The sequence below is a fragment of the Salvelinus alpinus genome, chromosome 6 (assembly GCF_045679555.1).
Source record: "Salvelinus alpinus chromosome 6, SLU_Salpinus.1, whole genome shotgun sequence".
Lineage (NCBI taxonomy): Eukaryota > Metazoa > Chordata > Actinopteri > Salmoniformes > Salmonidae > Salvelinus > Salvelinus alpinus.
In genome coordinates, this window is record NC_092091.1 from 6,625,819 (window position 1) to 6,644,542 (window position 18,724).

The following is an 18,724-nucleotide window of genomic DNA, read 5'->3' on the forward strand; positions in this document are numbered from 1 at the left end:
CGTTAGCCTCCAGAACAGCCTGAGTTCTTAGTGGCGTGGAAACGTTGCTCAATTGGTATCAAGGGACCTACCGTTTTCCAGGAAAACATTCCCCACACCAATACACCTCCGCCACCAGCCTGTACCGTTGAGTCCATGGCCCCCATCCTGCCTGGTGTCATGCTGTTTACGCCAAATCCTGACTCACCCATCAGCATGACGTAACAGGAAGAGGGATTTGTCGAACGAGGCAATATTTTTCCGTCTCCTCAATTGTCCAGTGTTGGCGTCCCCACTGGAGCCCCTTCTTCATGTTTTTAGGGTGATAGGAGTGGAAGACCACCGGACCTCTGCTGCAACAGCGTTCCGAGAGGCCGTTCTGCACACCACTGGTCGTGCTTCACAGTTATTTGCACAATTTTTGCCAGTTTCCTTCGACCTCTCATCAACAGTTTTTTTTGTTTGTCGCACCATTCGGGGAAAACCCTAGACACTGTTGAGCGTGAAAAGCCCAGGAGGCCGGTCGTTTCTGAGATCCTGGAACCGACGACCATACCACAAACAGCTCTCGTTTTGACCCATTCTAACATTCAATAGAACAGTAACTGAATGCCTTGATGCCTGTCTGCCTGCTTTTATATAGCAAGCCACAGCCACGTGACTCACCGTCTGTAGGAGCAAACCATTTTCGTGAACGGGGTAGTGTACCTAATAAACTGTCCGCTCACTGAACGTCTAAAACACTGAGTGTACAAGAATTACAAACACCGGCTCTTTCCATGACATAGAATGACCAGGTGAAAGCTAAGATCCCTGATTGTTAAATCCACTTCAAATCGGTGTAGATGAAGGGGAAGAAACAGGTTAAAGAAAGATTTTTAAGCCTTGAGACAACTGAGACATGGATTGTGTATGTGTGCCATTCAGAGGGTGAATGGGCGAGACAAAAGATTGAAGTGCCTTTGAACGGGGTATGGTAGAGTTTCCCGTGAGTATCAAGAACGGTCCACCACCCAATGGACATCCAGCCAACATGACACAACTGTGGGAAGCATTGGAGTCAACATGGGTCAGCATCCCTGTGGAACGCTTTCGACATCTTGTAGACTCCATGCCCCGAGGAATTGAGGCTGTTCTGAGGGCAAAAAGTGGGGTGCAACTCAATATTGGGACGGTGTTCATAATGTTTGATACACTCAGTGCGTGTATATATATGTATGACGCAAAATGACTTGTTGACTGTTCTAATGATGTCACCAGTTCATAATAGCCTCCTCAGGCCTTATTGCTTAAGTAACCCAAACATGGCTGTTGACTTTTAATTTCTTAGGCTAAGGCTACGCCTAGAACACTACGCCTAGAACACTAGCCCTAGAAACCTACGCCTAGAACACTACCCCTAAAACACTACCCCTAAAACACTAGCCCTAAAACACTAGCCCTAAAACACTAGCCCTAAAACACTAGCCCTAAAACACTAGCCCTAAAACACTAGCCCTAAAACACTACCCCTAGAACACTACCCCTAGAACACTACCCCTAGAACACTACCCCTAGTACACTAGCCCTAGAACACTACCCCTAGTACACTACCCCAGGTAACATTACCCCTAGAACACTAGGCCTAGAACACTACGCCTAGAACACTACCCCTAGAACACTACCCCTAGTACACTACCCCTAGAACACTACGCCTAGAACACTACGCCTAGAACACTACGCCTAGAACACTACGCCTAGAACACTACCCCTAGAACACTACCCCTAGAACACTACGCCTAGTACACTACGCCTAGAACACTACCCCTAGTACACTACCCCTAGTACACTACCCCTAGTACACTACCCCTAGTACACTACCCCTAGTACACTACCCCTAGTACACTACCCCTAGTACACTACGCCTAGAACACTACCATTAAAAAGTGTCCTTGTCTCCTACATTGAACCACTAGTGTATAATGTAATGTGTGTACTGTGTAGCCTACGTCCTGCAGAAGGGAAGGACCCATCTGCTCCATGTGTTATCAAACAGTAAACAGCCCAAGGGACATTGTGATGGCATTTCCAGAGAAACAAATACATTGGTTCACTATCAGGTTACAGCTTTACATTTGTGGGGGGAAGAGGTGAAGGAGTGCACAGGAAGGAAGGAAGAAGGACAGATTATTAGGATGCACACCCTTATATCTGTGCTTGCTTGAGCTTTCCTGAGCTTTAATGGAACAAGAGAATAGTCCTAAAACGGCAAAACCCCGTCCATCTGTCACTCCAGGCAGGCTAGAGCCAACGCTGAAACTATTTGACAGATTTCTAATAGAATCTGAACCCAGGTCTGCCCTCCACTGAGCACCAGGATATAAATAATACTCACCAGGATGGTGTCATGTGATGATACCCTCTGTCTGTCTGTGTGTGCGGCTGTCCCTTCTGTCTGTGCGTCTGTCCCTTCTGTCTGTGCGTCTGTCTGTCCCTTCTGTCTGGCTGGCTGTCTGTGTGGCTGTTTGTGTGGCTGGCTGTGCGTCTGTCTGTGTGGCCATCAGGTGGCATGGCCAGGGGAGAGGGACATGCAAATGAAGCATTTGCAGTGGTTTTGCATTGACATTACCATTACGATTGCCTGCAATTATTATGTGGTAGAGAGATATGGTAGAATTAATGGAATCAGAATATATATATTAGGGACCGAGGCATCAAGGATTCTACAGTGATTTCGGCCTATACTTATTCAAATTAAAATATTTATTTTCTATCCGAAACTTCCGACTGGAAAGAAATTATGTTTTTTATTTTATATGATATATATTTCAAAGTTACCCTATTAGATAAAATTCCACCAAAAACAGAATCCATCAAAATGCTTTTGAGTTCCTACATTCTGTGTTGTTTACCATTTACCAGACAAACTGGTACGATACTGCTGACGAGAATATAATATGCATCTCAAAAATGACTACATGTTTAAAGATAATACCATAATATGCACCAAATAGTAACACATTATTCTGAGCACATTGATAGATATTTGATGATACCACATGAAGTATTTGGAAATATATAAAACGACTAAAAACATTAACCATATAAACGACTATTTTTTTTTTTTTAAATGAAACATATAAACTACTAAAAGTTTTTTTTTATTAAATATATAAACCACTAAAACATTAAATATATAAACTACTAAAAACATGAACCAACAACAACTCTCTGCCATGAATAACACCAGCCAGGGTCAGATAAGAGTGTCTTACCTGCTGTATGGATGGAACATCTATGAAAATACATGTATACTAACTGTACTAAAACATATAAAAACGTAAATAAAACCACTTTACTATATCTAAAATACCACCTTTAGAATGTAGATGGCTTTGTAAAATACTGTGTAGTGATTATTCATGAATAAGAATAAAGTAAGAATAAAATATATATTTATAATTCAGTTTGTTTCTTTAATCCAAAACTGAAGTGTTCCTACTCAGGCCGTGGTTAATGAATAACTACAGAAAGCAATGTACAGTAGTTCGGGGAAACCTGATCCACTGTGAAGCTATGTGTTATTAAAAAGCTGAACAGTAGGCGTGTAAGTTCATTATCACATCAACTAAAAAATAAAAAACATGTATATTATGACCCTGCCAGAGCAGAATTTAATATGTAATGGTCTTTAAGATATAATACTCGTAACATACTCGTTTTGAAGCGTCCGACTCACCTCTCCGATACTTGTCCCAGGTGTCAACGACCTGTGTGTTCACCGAGGGACTTTAAACTTTCCCTGTAAGTCACTGGAGGGCGCATTTGGAACCTGTTGGTGTTACCGTAAAGTTTCGTGAAGCACAGACGAAAGAGGAAGCGAGACATCCCACTCCCTCGTGTTTTCTTGTTTCAATGGAAGATAATCAACTAAGTAGACCAGACCCAGCTGCAATCGAATTGGCGTCTATGGGAGAGCCACCCCTTTAAGTAGACAGGAACGGACCTTTTTTTTTTTTATCTTAATTTATCCACAATCTTTGGTGTAGATAAGTAAACATGAAGTACGCAAAAGGGCTATGGGTATTTTATCAATTAGAGGTACTCACCTCCTGCGTCCTCTCTCCTCTGTCCTCACTCTCTCGCCTCCTTTTGAAAAGGGTCAAAAGGAGAGAATGTGGATGGAATTGCGCTCCTTTGAAATGAGACGGCACTTTTCCACTCGTGCGTCATTAGGCAAATGACGTTTACATGGGTGGATTCCCCCCAAAAATGTTTGTGATCAAAACAAATGAAGTTTGTTTTGCAATACATTTTATATCTACAACAATAAGTAGCTATTTGTTTCGTGTGGGTGGTTTTCTCTTCCAACAATACAACAGCTGATTCAAATGGGGTTCACCAAAAGGTGGCTATCAAGGAGGGAGGGGGACCTTACTGGGGGTGCCCACTAAGGAATGTATAGCTCTGTGATTGACACGCTCCTCGACGACTTATCAGTTTCCGGGTCACGGAGGAGAGAGGGTCATGGCTAGAAGGGATACCGAATTTGTCAAAGTGACGTAATAGTCCAGTCTTTTCCAGGTGCGCCGATGTAACTACTGTGGAGTTGTCTCGGGAATAGTATTTTACTAGCCTGAAAGCTTTTGAAGACCATCTGAAGCATTATAAACAGGAAACAAGGACCACATTTGTGGTAAACAAAAAGGATGAAGCGTCTGGACAGAAGGGTGAATTGGAATTCATTCAAGGAGCGTTATTAATCTAGGTCGTTAGCAGTGGAGGCTCCTCAGAGGAAGAAGGGGAGGACCATCCTTTTCAGTGATTTTTTATTTTATTTTTTAATACTGAAACATTTAAAAGTCATATTTTTTTAGATAAATCTATACTAAATATTCACTTCACCCAATAACTGATTAAAACACATTATTTTGCAGTGAAGGTCTACAGTAGCCTCAACAGCACTCTGTAGGGTAGCACCATAGTCAATCAAGTTTATTTTATGTTATATAGCCCTTCGTACATCAGCTAATATCTCGAAGTGCTGTACAGAAACCCAGCCTAAAACCCCAAACAGCAAGCAATGCAGGTGTAGAATCTCGGTGGCTAGGAAAAACTCCCTAGAAAGGCCAAAACCTAGGAAGAAACCTAGAGAGGAACCAGGCTATGGAACCAGGCCATGGTGTAGCCGGAGGACAGCTAGCTTCCGTCCTCCTCTGGGTACATTGACTTCAATACAAAACCTAGGAGGCTCATGGTTCTCACCCCCTTTTATAGACTTACACAGTAATTATGCCAACTTCCGGAGGAGGTCTTCCAACCTATCAGAGCTCTTGCAGCATGAACTGACATCTTGTCCACCCAATCAAAGGATCAGATAATGAATCTAGTACTGAAAGCATAAGCTACAGCTAGCTAGCACTGCAGTGCATAAAATGTGGTGAGTAGTTGACTCAAAGATAGAGAAAGACAATAGTTGAACAGATTTTAACAAATTAATTTCTTCAAAAATGAAGGAGAAGCGAGAAAGAGAGAGCTTGATTTCGTTGGTTTTTGTTTCACTTACTGAGCTAGCAAATGCAGCTAGCTAGTTTAGCCTACTCAAACACCCGGCTCAAACAGAGGGATGCTATGTTAGCCAACTGTCTATGACTATCCAACATGGGAACTCTTCCAAGTCATGGTAAGCTTTGGTTTTACAAATGTATTGCCGCCGGGGCCCGCCCGTGAAACTGCTAAACTGATTACTACACTGTAAGGCATCATTACTATGTTGACTATGACGTTACTTTAGCTAATATGGTGAGCTAGCTGCAGTCATGATATGAAGGTTTGGCTTGGAAAGGTTTTTACGCCTGGTCTCAGACAGCTGATGTGTTGTGCGCTGAAGTCCACAAGCGAAGGGAAAAGGTGAGAGGAGGAGAGAGCGTTGATGCGAGAAGGAATACAACGAGCTGTTTGTATGTGGCTATGAAAGTCAACTGTTTGCGTGTGATCAGGGATGTATTCATTCTGACCGATTCTGTTGAAAAACTTTCTTAAATGGAAGCAAACGGAACGAAACGTGGGATAAACATTACCTGAATTTGTCCAATAGAAACTTTAGTTTGCAAATGTTGGACTTATGATTACACCTTAGGTCAGCTAGATGCAGGCAAGAGTGTGCAAAGCGGTATTGGATGTGTCACTGTCTGTCCATGTTGTCACTGTCTGTCCCCTCAAATTTGTCTCTCGACCTGCGGCACCTACGTTGAATTCATAGTCTGGGTCGTTGCAACCTCATGATGGGTATAGGGAAAATTAGAGTATCATGTAGTAGCTTAAACCAATCGATGTTACATTGAACTGGGTGAATGGAAATATGAATGACAGTCATCCAATATGCTGTAATAGAAATAAGGCCACGCTCATTAAAGAAAGTATTGTCCTCCCTCATCTTAAAATGGCACCGACCGCCACTGGCCGTTAGTAAGCTAGTTATCAAGCTAGCTAACTCCGTTGACTGGCGTAAGATAGCTAGATAAGTAGACGTGTGTGTGTGTGTGTGTCTGTGTGTGTGTGTGTGTGTTATTAATCGATTTTAGATTATCCATCAAACTAGCTGTAGAGATAAACTGCTATTCTAACTTGTGTCATTTGTTTAACTTCTCAGATCTCCCATCGTGAAAAAACTTGCATTGGGAACTCAAATATGTTCCTTATGATGGAACCCCCTTCCTGGTGGTCGGTAGGAGAACCTGCCACCAGGGCAAGGATAAACATGCGAGTGATAAGAAGAGGGAAACACAAATGGTAAGTTGGTTAATGTTTACAACGATGCACAATAAAGGTATTTGTATTTATGAAGGATCCCCATTAGTTCCTGCCAAGGCAGCAGCTACTCTTCCTGGGGTTTATTATGGATCCCCATTAGTTCCTGCCAAGGCAGCAGCTACTCTTCCCGGGGTTTATTATGGATCTCCATTAGTTCCTGCCAAGGCAGCAGCTACTCTTCCCGGGGTTTATTATGGATCTCCATTAGTTCCTGCCAAGGCAGCAGCTACTCTTCCTGGGGTTTATTATGGATCCACATTAGTTCCTGCCAAGACAGCAGCTACTCTTCCTGGGGTTTATTATGGATCCCCATTAGTTCCTGCCAAGTTGATAGTGTTGTACTGTGTCTTATCTGGTGTACTGTGTCTTATCTGGTGTACTGTGTCTTATCTGGTGTACTGTACTGTGTCTTATCTGGTGTACTGTGTCTTATCTGGTGTAATGTGTCTTATCTGGTGTCTTATCCGATGTACTGTACTGTGTCTTATCTGGTGTGCTGTGTCTTATCTGGTGTACTGTACTGTGTCTTATCTGGTGTGCTGTGTCTTATCTGATGTACTGCACTGTGTCTTATCTGGTGTACTGTGTCTTATCTGATGTACTGTACTGTGTCTTATCTGGTGTGCTGTGTCTTATCTGATGTACTGCACTGTGTCTTATCTGATGTACTGTACTGTGTCTTATCTGATGTACTGTACTGTGTCTTATCTGATGTACTGCACTGTGTCTTATCTGATGTACTGCACTGTGTCTTATCTGATGTACTGTACTGTGTCTTATCTGGTGTAATGTGTCTTATCTGGTGTCTTATCCGATGTACTGTACTGTGTCTTATCTGGTGTGCTGTGTCTTATCTGGTGTACTGTACTGTGTCTTATCTGGTGTGCTGTGTCTTATCTGATGTACTGCACTGTGTCTTATCTGGTGTACTGTGTCTTATCTGATGTACTGTACTGTGTCTTATCTGGTGTGCTGTGTCTTATCTGATGTACTGCACTGTGTCTTATCTGATGTACTGTACTGTGTCTTATCTGATGTACTGTACTGTGTCTTATCTGATGTACTGCACTGTGTCTTATCTGATGTACTGCACTGTGTCTTATCTGATGTACTGTACTGTGTCTTATCTGATGTACTGCACTGTGTCTTATCTGATGTACTGCACTGTGTCTTATCTGATGTACTGTACTGTGTCTTATCTGATGTACTGTACTGTGTCTTATCTGGTGTACTGTGTCTTATCTGATGTACTGTACTGTGTCTTATCTGATGTACTGTGTCTTATCTGGTGTACTGTACTGTGTCTTATCTGGTGTCTTATCTGATGTACTAACCCCTTTCTTTTGTCCTCTCCTGTCTTAAGCCTAGTCCTGGACAAATAAACTATTTTATGAGACTGGGAAACCAGCCCATACTGTAGACAATGAGATTATTCCAGAATACTATCAAAGTAGAGATTGTTTTCGATTATCTACGTTACATTTAACATTTCCATTCTACAATATGGCCTCTGACAAAGAACTCTTTCTCAAAATCCTATTGAGTTTGTGGTGTGGTTTCTCTCACAGAACAGGAGGCCGAGGAGAAAAGCACAGGAACCAAGATGCTGGGAACAAGATAAACAAGGTAAGATAAAACAAGGTAAGATAAAACAAGGTGAGGTAAAACAAGGTGAGGTAAAACAAGGTAAGGTAAAACAAGGAACATCTGTGGGCGTTAACACACTGTTAGGTTCTACTTGTCAGAGTAAATAACTCACGGACATGAGAGAAGCTTAACCAAGATTATTCTTCCCAAAGGGTCGACACAGCTGTAATTCAGACAAAAACATGGCTTCCCCCGTGGTAGTATTCATACCCCACTTTGGGTGGAGTCTCCTCCTTATCTCTAAACATTGCATCATTCTTGCTAAGCAGGGAACTAAGTGATATGAGCCTTCAACGGTTTCTCCCCTTATCAGTACTGTCACAAATTATTGTTTTCCCTGCACTCAGCCCCTCCCAAGCTTCATTATGGCGACCCCTCATGTCTCTTGTGGAACTAATGTTCCTATACTCTGAGTATAACAATGTTCAACGTTTACCCCAGAATCCAACACCACGCACACATCTAAATATACATAACACATCCTAACATACATTACACCATAGTAAAAACACATCTAAATATACAAAACACCAGAGTAAAAACACATCTAAATATACATAACACATCCTAACATACAAAACACCAGAGTAAAAACACATCTAGGACTACACACTAACCAATCAAACAAGGGTTAGGGTTGTATCAGCCATTATCATAATACTTACGCCAATCCAAACGTCTCCACAAGTGCATAGTGGGTAGGTCTAACATCCATCTGCTCTATCACTCCAGTGTTAATCTGCTAAATTGTAATTACTTTGCTACTATGGCCTATTTATTGCCTTACCTCCTCACGCCATTTGAACACACACTGTATATAGACTTTCATTTTTTCTATTGTGTTATTGACTGTATGTTTGTTTATTCCATGTGTAACTCTGTGTTGTTGTTTGTGATCGCACTGCTTTGCTTTATCTTGGTCAGGTCGCAGTTGTAAATGAGAACTTGTTCTCAACTGACCTACCTGGTTAAATAAAGGTGAAATAAATAAAATAAAATAAAAAAAGGAGCAGAGAAAATGTATGGGAGTGGAAAGGAAGGGAGGAGAGGAGCGGTGAGGAGACAAAAGAGAGAGGAGAGAAGAAATGGAGAAGGGTGGAGAGGATTCAACTTTATATTAGGAGAGCGAAGTTTCCACCATCGAGAGCATCCTGAAGGGTTGCGTCACCGCCTGGTACGGCAACTGCTCGGCCTCCGACCGCAAGGCACTACAGAGGGTAGTGCGTACGGCCCAGTACATTACCGAGGCCAAGCTTCCTGCCACCCAGGACCTCTATACCAGGCGGTGTCAAAGGAAGGCCCTAAAAATTGTCAAAGACTCCAGCCATGAACTGTTCTATCTGCTACCGCACGGCAAGCGGTACCGGAGCGCCAAGTCTAGGTCCAAGAGGCTTCTAAACAGCTTCTACACCCAAGCCATAAGACTCCTGAACAGCTAATCAAAGGTCTACCCAGACTATTTGCATTGAACCCCCCTCCCCTTCTTCTACGCTGCTATTACTCTCTTGTTAGTATCTATGCATAGTCACTTTAACTCTACCTACATGTACATATTACCTCAATTACCTCGACACCGGTGCCCCCACACATTGTCTCTGTACAGGCACCCCCAGTATATAGCTGTTGTTATTTACTGCTGCGCTTTAAATATTAGTTATTCTTATCTCTTACTTTTTTTTAAGGTATTTTCTTAAAACTGCATTGTTGGTTAAACCTCTACTACAGGATCGATGGGTGGGTCTCCCGCGGGACCGTTGAGCTAACGTAGGCTAATGTGATTAGCATGAGGTTGTAAGTAACAAGAAAATTTCCCAGGACATAGACATATCTGATATTGGCAGAAAGCTTAAATTCGAAAAAACGCATTTTTTTTTCTTTGTATTATCTTTTACCAGATATGTGTTATATTCTCCTACATTAATTTCACATTTCCACAAACTTCAGTGTTTCCTTTAAAATGGTATCATGAATATGCATATCCTTGCTTCAGGTCCTGAGCTACAGGCAGTTAGATTTGGGTATGTCATTTGAGGGGAAAAATGAGGAAAAATGGGGGGGAAATGGGCGGATCCTTTAAGAGGTTTTATATTTATATTATATTTATATTAAGAAAGCGAAGGTTCCACTCTTTACATTAGGGGAGCGAAGGTTCCACTCTTTACATTAGGGGAGCGACGGTTCCACTCTTTACATTAGGGGAGCGAAGGTTCCACTCTTTACATTAGGGGAGCGACGGCTCCACTCTTTACATTAGGGGAATGACGGTTCCACTCTTTACATTAGGGGAACGACGGTTCCACTCTTTACATTAGGGGAACGGCGGTTCCACTCTTTACATTAGGGGAACGGCGGTTCCTCTCTTTACATTAGGGGAACGGCGGTTCCACTCTTTACATTAGGGGAGCGACGGCTCCACTCTTTACATTAGGGGAGCGAAGGTTCCACTCTTTACATTAGGGGAGCGACGGCTCCACTCTTTACATTAGGGGAGCGAAGGTTCCACTCTTTGCATTAGGGGAGCGACGGTTCCACTCTTTACATTAGGGGAGCGAAGGTTCCACTCTTTACATTAGGGGAGCGACGGTTCCACTCTTTACATTAGGGGAGCGAAGGTTCCACTCTTTACATTAGGGGAGCGACGGTTCCACTCTTTACATTAGGAGAGCGACGGTTCCACTCTTTACATTAGGGGAGCGACGGTTCCACTCTTTACATTAGGGGAGCGACGGTTCCACTCTTTACATTAGGGGAGCGACGGTTCCACTCTTTACATTAGGGGAGCGAAGGTTCCACTCTTTACATTAGGGGAGCGACGGCTCCACTCTTTACATTAGGGGAACGACGGTTCCACTCTTTACATTAGGGGAGCGACGGCTCCACTCTTTACATTAGGGGAGCGACGGTTCCACTCTTTACATTAGGGGAGCGACGGCTCCACTCTTTACATTAGGGGAGCGACGGCTCCACTCTTTACATTAGGGGAGCGACGGCTCCACTCTTTACATTAGGGGAACGACGGTTCCACTCTTTACATTAGGGGAACGACGGTTCCACTCTTTACATTAGGGGAGCGACGGTTCCACTCTTTACATTAGGGGAGCGACGGTTCCACTCTTTACATTAGGGGAGCGACGGCTCCACTCTTTACATTAGGGGAGCGACGGTTCCACTCTTTACATTAGGGGAGCGACGGTTCCACTCTTTACATTAGGGGAGCGACGGCTCCACTCTTTACATTAGGGGAGCGACGGCTCCACTCTTTACATTAGGGGAACGACGGCTCCACTCTTTACATTAGGGGAACGACGGTTCCACTCTTTACATTAGGGGAGCGAAGGTTCCACTCTTTACATTAGGGGAGCGACGGCTCCACTCTTTACATTAGGGGAGCGACGGCTCCACTCTTTACATTAGAGGAGCGAAGGTTCCACTCTTTACATTAGGGGAGCGAAGGTTCCACTCTTTACATTAGGAGAGCGACGGCTCCATTCTTTAAGAGTTTCACTTCTTTGTTGTTGTTGGTGTTTTTAAAGGGGAAAAAAATCAAAAAATGACTATCTCTCAGACTATATTCCCATTGCTAACGTTATAGTTATTGCTATTCCATTACTTCAGTTTCATTGCAATAGTTTCTGTAATCTGGTGGCCAGTCAGTGTATGAAAAGAAAGATGAAAAGATATTTAAATTCTTCCCATCACGGACCTGTAGAGCTGAGACACCAGGTGGGTGCAATAATGGTCAAGTAGAACAGAGCAGTACTCAGAACCTCGAAAACACGGCCCTCTAGCCGCTGTCCTCTAAATTCTACGAGCGAGAAATTACGATGTAATGTAGCTAGCCAACAGGTGTTGATGTGTAAATCAAGCAGTCTTGTAGAATACGACGCTGTGTAAAACACAAACTCTGGTTAAAGTGAACGGGAGTATGACGTACATTTTTACAAAAGCCGTATTCCTTCTAGCCATGACCAGGATGGAGAGGACGGTCTTTTGCCCACACGAGAAAACGACCCCCCTCCCACTATAAAGGTTATGTGGAAAATAAATGCCGAAACTAAGGTATGTGGTAAACACAGGCTTAGAGTATTTTATACGTTTTGTTCGGTGAGAATCTTCATCAGCTAACGTTAGTGTTTGTGCATTTTAAAGAATGTATGTACCTTTTTTTTTAAAGCACAAAGGCTTCATAATTCATTAGGGTAACGTTAACTGGCTGCTATTATCTCATAGACCAAAACGTATACGATCTCCTAAACCTGTGTTAACCTCAGACCTTATTTTTCGACGTTTTATTCCAAAAACCCTATTCTTTTACTATTCATTTTAACCATAGGGATGGCTGAACGAATGAGAGGGAATTTATTTCCGGGTTTTAGGACTACAAGCTGAAAGTGAACGGTAATGGCGTTTCCATGGTATTCGAAGAAAAGCCTGCGAAGCAAAGACGGCCTTTGGCTACAGCTAGCTAATGAGCTAGAAGACGGTGGCTGCTCAATACTTCGTCCAACCCGTAAAAAAAAAGAAGGTAACATTCATTATACGTTTATTTTTTTTATCTTGTAGTAAAAAACTAACTTCAGCGCCGATGGCAGTGTTGAACAATACTGTTAGTTTTTCTCACAGGCGCATGCTGATTAGCTAGCTAACGTTAGCATACTTGCTATTTGTCTGGGTCCCTAGTTAACGTTCGTTTTGTAACTCATTGTATTTTGCGAACGTTAACGTTACACTACTTATCATTTAAGATGAACTAGTTAGCTAACTAATAGTCCGTCTGTAAGAACTGTGAGGTTAGCTGCCCAAGTGTTTGTTTTGGCTCTCGCTTGGTTTGAGAGCAGGATAACTAGATCATGTGAACAACAACGCTTGATGCTAGTCAGCTAAAATTAGCTTGGCGTAACGTTATTTTAGAAAGGACGGCAGCCAAGAAACTATAACAGACGGTGAGTGGTGTCTACTACACAGACACCCCGTGACTAAGAAATAATTGCATTAGTCAATAGGATGCCATTTGGCCCACCATTTCTTTTAATCTGTAATCCTTACCGTGACCTCTCCTTGGCTGTTTACCTGTGTGACAGGTTTAGCTCACACTACTCTGCGGTAGCTAGTTAGTTACACCGCGCTTTGGCTCTTGACCAGAAGAACAGGGGGACAGCAGGGAGAATGGTTAGTTTATATTTAGCTCTGAAATACTAACGTTACTGTCAAGACTTTTATCATTTTAAATCCATAAGGCAGAATCATTTTCCAAACCTAGAACAACAATTTTAAACAACTCTTCACATCTCATTTCAGGGAGGGGCTAGATTGGGAAGATCATGATGAAGCTGAAAACCTGCCTTGTATTCTCGTCTCAGTGACTCCAGTCCCATCTGTTCAGTTTGGTTACCAGCAGATTTAGGATTGAAGGGCTCTCTGCCTAGATGACAAGCACACAGCCTACGTCCCTGAACACTGGTGAAATTGCACAGGAACTAAGAAGATGGAAAGACCTCTGAGTTTTTTTTTTGACAGAACATGAAATTTGACTGTAATTAGGAGTTGAATGAATGTTTATAATACTGAATGAAGGAGATTTAAAGGCATCTAAACATCAGTGAATTGTGGAAATCAAAGTAAAGGTGGTGACCAGGCTCATGGTTGGGGAGGCAGGTAGCCTGAAGGGCCACCGGAGGGTCGACGGACTGAAATCCAGAGCCCTCTAGTAAGTACGTGGTTTGAGGAGTTAGTGAAGTAGCCTTTTTTGAACAAATTTCGAGTTCCAACTCGGAATAACCGGTTCCACAAAAGTGGCTCACCTTTTAGCCAGGTGCATTTTTATGTCGGGGAACAAGTCCTTCAGTGCTAAACTGATCCCGGGCAGGTTAACTTCATGTATCTTGAATGAAGTGTCTGAGCCACGAGTTCAGGCTCATCTCCTTCATTTGAAGTAGATAACCGATATTAAATATTTGTTTTTTTTTTGTGTTAAAGAAATATTCATGTTAAAATATCTATCACATTACATATTTAGTAATAACAGAATGCATTTTAAACTTCACGCACAGTACAACTTGCAGATGACTTAATACAATTGTTTTATCGATTGGTGTGGGGGGGAAAGCAAGGATGCAAACTAGTCACCTTTCGGTCAAATTCATGGTTTTGAATCCAAAATAGGTGACCTACGTGATTCGTGTAGATCCGATGAGAAAAGTTTGGGAGGGGGGGTGGGGTGGGTTTGGATCACTACTGGCTGTAAGCGAACAATTGATGCACGTTTGGAGCAATACTGGCTGTGTCCAAGGCTCAGCCAATCGTTTACATAACAGAATGCAAAGCAGAGGCAACCAACTTACTAGTTACAGCATCAGCGCCCGCTCTGGAAAGACAGCTTGTCAGTTACAGCAGCGCGTCCTCCCCTGAACGATAACGAAGAGGTATTTTTAAAATGTTTTATTTAACCTTTATTTAACTAGGCAAGTCAGTTAAGAACAAAGCATGTTTGTCTGCAGTTTTCGGTTTAGCTATTTGTTTCAAGGTGTGTGGCGGTTTTAGCTTGTATGCCGCCCTGGGCGACCCCCCCCCCATCACCGCATGCACCCGTGCCGCCCACAGCAAGATGCCGCATGTCGCCCGTACCTAAATCCGCTACTGATTTTGTATTAGTCTATAAATAAATCTCTTTGCCAAAATACGTCATCTCTCCCATGTCTTATTCGACTAGTATTTTTGAAAGTGTAAGGATAATAATTCAGCCATAGTTGTTCTGAAATGTTTATTGCCAACATTTCACTCCCTCTGTTTAATATAACACACATTTATTAATTTCGGTTGCCTATCCTGACGTGAAGTTTGTTCTACAGAAAGTATTTGACTCAAGCCACAAAATGAAGGAAATGAGCCACTATCTTAACTAATGTTTCTCCTCTACAGTATGTGGTTAATTTTCAGGATGAGAGAATTGAGTGAAAATGAAGCGTTGCTTGTTAAACAAGTGGATTCAGGGATCATGTGTAGCCGGAGCTGGGCCTGGCTTAAACTGGAGGCCACTTTGGAGGTGAAAGGAACAGCACACACTTTCCCTCTTTGCTGGCACATTGTAGAACAGATGTCTACAGGCAGGAAGTGTACAATGTAGTAATGTGCAGTGGAGCCCAAATATGTGTTTTTTTCCCCCTCAAGATTTGAGTGTCATTTGCAGTCAAGTCTAGGCAACAAATAACATTGGATTGCTTTCTTTACATTTTATTAGCTGTGAGTTCGGTTCACATGAACCACTTTGTATTTTACACACAGAGACGGATCGTGTAGATCATATTCTGTATTGTTTAATTAGTTAACCCCCCCTGCTAGGTGGAAATACAATTTTTTTCTGCATGTTTCAGCGCAAAAAAAAAAGTGTCACCTTTTTGGTCCCTCAGCAGTTTACATCCCTGAAAAGGTGCTTGTGCATTGAGAAGCACCTCACCACCGACGACGTTAACAATAAGTAATAAAATAAAGATGGAACTTCTGAAAGCCTATTTCACACCATAGCCTGTTGAATTTGTCAGATTACTTTCATTTTGGCACAAATTAAAATGTGGCACTGACTCTCCCATGGCTTGAGGTCTCAGCGTTATCTCAAATGAAGAGTTCTGTGTTCGACTAGCAGCACTGACTCTCCCATGGCTTGACGTTTCAACATTTTGTCTCCATAGCAGCAGCCGGACTAACAATATCCACCGTTGTAGTACGGATGAAGCCTGAGCTGGAATGTGACGCCAACTGACGCTGGCTAGCTGTAGCTTTAGTCGTAGTGTCCCCTCAGATAGCTGTCACCACGGAGCAACACAAGCAGCCCAATTCTGATTATTTGTAACAATTTTTCTTTTGATCTTTTTTCAGAGCTGATCTGATTGGTTAAAAGACCGTTTACTGGAGAAGAGAATAAAAAAATTAATCATTGGTCTGTCTGTAAACACAGCCGGAGACGGAGGGAGCTAGAGGCTGTGAATGTGTGAAGCTCATCCCAGCTGTGTGCAGGTGTCCCTGGGCTATGTAGCCAGACTTACACCTTGACATGCTCCAGACCAGCAACTACTCGCTGGTCCTGATGGTCCAGCTGGGTCTGCTGACCTATGACCTGTTTGTCAACTCCTTCAGCGAGCTGCTCAGGGCAGCGCCCGTCATCCAGCTAGTGCTGTTCATGTACGTACATGATTGGTTTTGTAGTTTTTTGTTTTTAACATTAAATTTAATAGCTAGTTATTTATCTTACATTTTGTTAGATGTTCTACTGGGATTGTAATTGATGTATTACCTGTGTGTTCCAGTATCCAGGATATAGCCATCCTGTTCAACGTGATCATCATTCTGCTGATGATGTTTAACACGTACGTGTTCCAGGTCGGTCTGGTCGCCCTGCTACTGGAGAGGTTTAAAGGCTTACTGATGCTGTGTGCCATCTACCTCACCCTCAGCATCTCCTTTCACTGCTGGGTAGTGGTACGTGCAGAAACACACACACAGAAAGGATTCTACATTAACTGTCAGCAGAAAAGGCATTATGCCCACCTGTAGAGTTTTTTTTTATAAACATTTGATCACGTCTGCTATTATTTTGTTTCCTATAGAACCTGAGATGGCTGGAATCCAATCGTTTCATCTGGACGAATGGCCTGCGTGTCCTCTTCGTTTTCCAGAGGGTTGGTAAGTTCTCTGAAGAAAAGAAAGACCCACACACTGGTCTTGCAAGTATTTATTCAGCCTTATGTATCGGCCTTTTGAGGCGTAATAAGTGGTCGCTTCTTTTCACAAGACTAATACTAAACAACGTGTTGGTGTCGTGTAACTTCTTGTGTTCTGTTCCACAGCTGCAGTGTTGTATTACTACGTCTACAAACGGACAGCAGAGTGTCTGGGCGACCCGCGGCTGTATCAGGATTCTGTCTGGCTGAGGGATGCCTTTGCCAGAGCTCGTCAGTGAGAAGGAGGAAATGGAAGGAACAATTACACCCCCCAAAAGGATTTATTACCAGGCGAGGCCTGCAAGGCTCTGTGGTGACTCACTGCCTGGGTGAGCCATGTTCATTAGGCATGAAACAGGGAGGAACTCCCTGGCCTTGTCCAATAAGAAATAACCATTTGTTTTCCCGCATCAAAACGGTTTTCCCCACTGAAAATGACTCGGGGCTAGGATGGAGCTAACGGAAAAGTGAGAAACTGCACTGGGTTTGTACAGCAGTGATGGATCATCAAGTACATGTACTACACTACACAAATATGGACTGATGTTGTAACAAGAAGTAGACAAGACACTAAAGGACAATCTGAGGCAGACTTTCCTTCCTGTTTTTAAAACAGTACATTTATAATGACGGCTATTCATTTAGTGTTTTTACTTAAATGGGATACCGAAGCATCCCAAACTGCACCCTATTCCCTAATATAGTGCACTAAATGGGGAATAGAATGCAATTTGGGATCCACGCCTGGTTCTGGAACAGTGTATATATAGGAGTTGTTACTGTTTCCCGTCTCAGGTGAGAGAGGAAGTCCTGGGGCTCGATTCAATCCAGAAGGTCTGTGTTGTAGCGTGGTTGAAATATCAAGGTCATTTCCTGTTGAGACGACGTATGCAACGTTTACCGTGAAGGAAGTCTCTGCTATATAATGCTGATCTTCTGCGTTACAGATTGAATGGAGCTTCTTGGTTCAGTTTGTCTTGTACATAAGATGTGCCGTTTACAAAATGTATGGATATTCGTTGTTGTTTTTTAAACCGTAAAGTTCAAATTGTCAATACACCTTTTTTTCCTAATTTTATTAAATTCATTTTCTACATGGATTTTTTTTTTTCTTAACTCATCTGAATCTTAAATGGTCAAACTATAAAGGAAGTATTTCCACTTACTATGACGATAACCTCATTTAACTACAAAATAACTAGCCTGAAATCCAGACCTGTGCTAACATTCCACTCTGTATTCTGTGTCTATGACACTTAGTAAAAGGAGTGGAATGTTAGCAATAAAACAGGTCTGGAGTTCAGGCTATAAAATACCACTCAAGGTTACGCACCAGGCTGGATGATCATGAGAGTATTATAGTGTAGACGATGTACCAGGTTAAAAGTGACTTTTTATTTTTTGAGATTAAGGCACCACCTCTCTCAGAATAGCCTACTCTCCACAAATAGTTTCCGGTGCTCTGAAATGTAATTCACTCCATCCCCCTGGGCCTTACATACTGCTGTATGTTACATTTAGAAAGACAAGAGATCTGTAACCTATGGTTCTCAGCCTACTGTGGTCCGTTCAAGGTAAAGCCAGTGGCCTTG

The 18,724-nt window shown here is 42.6% G+C and overlaps 2 protein-coding genes across 13 annotated transcripts in view; one reads left to right on the forward strand and one right to left on the reverse strand.

The window, feature by feature from the left end:
* Window positions 1–4,388, reverse strand: part of cracr2b (calcium release activated channel regulator 2B) — a 40,310-nt gene extending 35,922 nt beyond the window's left edge. Inside the window, exons 1-3 of one of the 4 annotated variants that reach the window (XM_071404516.1) lie at window positions 4,068–4,388; window positions 3,698–3,790; window positions 2,354–2,507 (exon numbers count right to left, since the gene is read on the reverse strand). The gene's annotated coding sequence lies outside the window, so the exon portion shown is untranslated. Of the gene's footprint in view, window positions 1–2,353; window positions 2,508–3,697; window positions 3,927–4,067 lie in introns of those variants that run through there. The other 3 variants (XM_071404517.1, XM_071404518.1, XM_071404519.1) reach the window with 3 other exon arrangements.
* A 7,947-nt stretch (window positions 4,389–12,335) lies between these two features.
* Window positions 12,336–18,232, forward strand: LOC139577499 (transmembrane protein 138-like). Of its 9 annotated transcripts, XM_071404526.1 has the most exons (7): window positions 12,380–12,943; window positions 13,717–14,125; window positions 15,337–15,460; window positions 16,291–16,593; window positions 16,719–16,890; window positions 17,019–17,094; window positions 17,259–18,232. In XM_071404526.1, the coding sequence occupies exons 4-7, from the start codon at window positions 16,466–16,468 to the stop codon at window positions 17,369–17,371; spliced, it is 489 nt and encodes a 162-aa protein (XP_071260627.1). In that variant the 5' UTR covers window positions 12,380–12,943; window positions 13,717–14,125; window positions 15,337–15,460; window positions 16,291–16,465; the 3' UTR covers window positions 17,372–18,232. The 9 variants fall into 9 exon arrangements, with proteins under 9 accessions (XP_071260629.1, XP_071260625.1, XP_071260631.1 ...); XM_071404528.1 differs by having other exon boundaries at window positions 12,336–12,477; window positions 12,752–12,943; window positions 13,717–16,593; XM_071404530.1 differs by lacking the exon at window positions 15,337–15,460 and having other exon boundaries at window positions 12,379–12,943; window positions 16,370–16,593.
* The last annotated feature ends 492 nt before the right edge of the window (window positions 18,233–18,724 follow it).

Coding starts and splice junctions, on each gene's coding strand:
- LOC139577499 (XM_071404528.1), top strand. CDS start 16,466: ATGCTCCAGACCAGCAACTACTCGCTGGTCCTGATGGTCCAGCTGGGT. Junction 16,891..17,018: donor CCTTTCACTGCTGGGTAGTG/GTACGTGCAGAA, acceptor TGTTTCCTATAG/AACCTGAGATGGCTGGAATC. Junction 17,095..17,258: donor CTTCGTTTTCCAGAGGGTTG/GTAAGTTCTCTG, acceptor TCTGTTCCACAG/CTGCAGTGTTGTATTACTAC.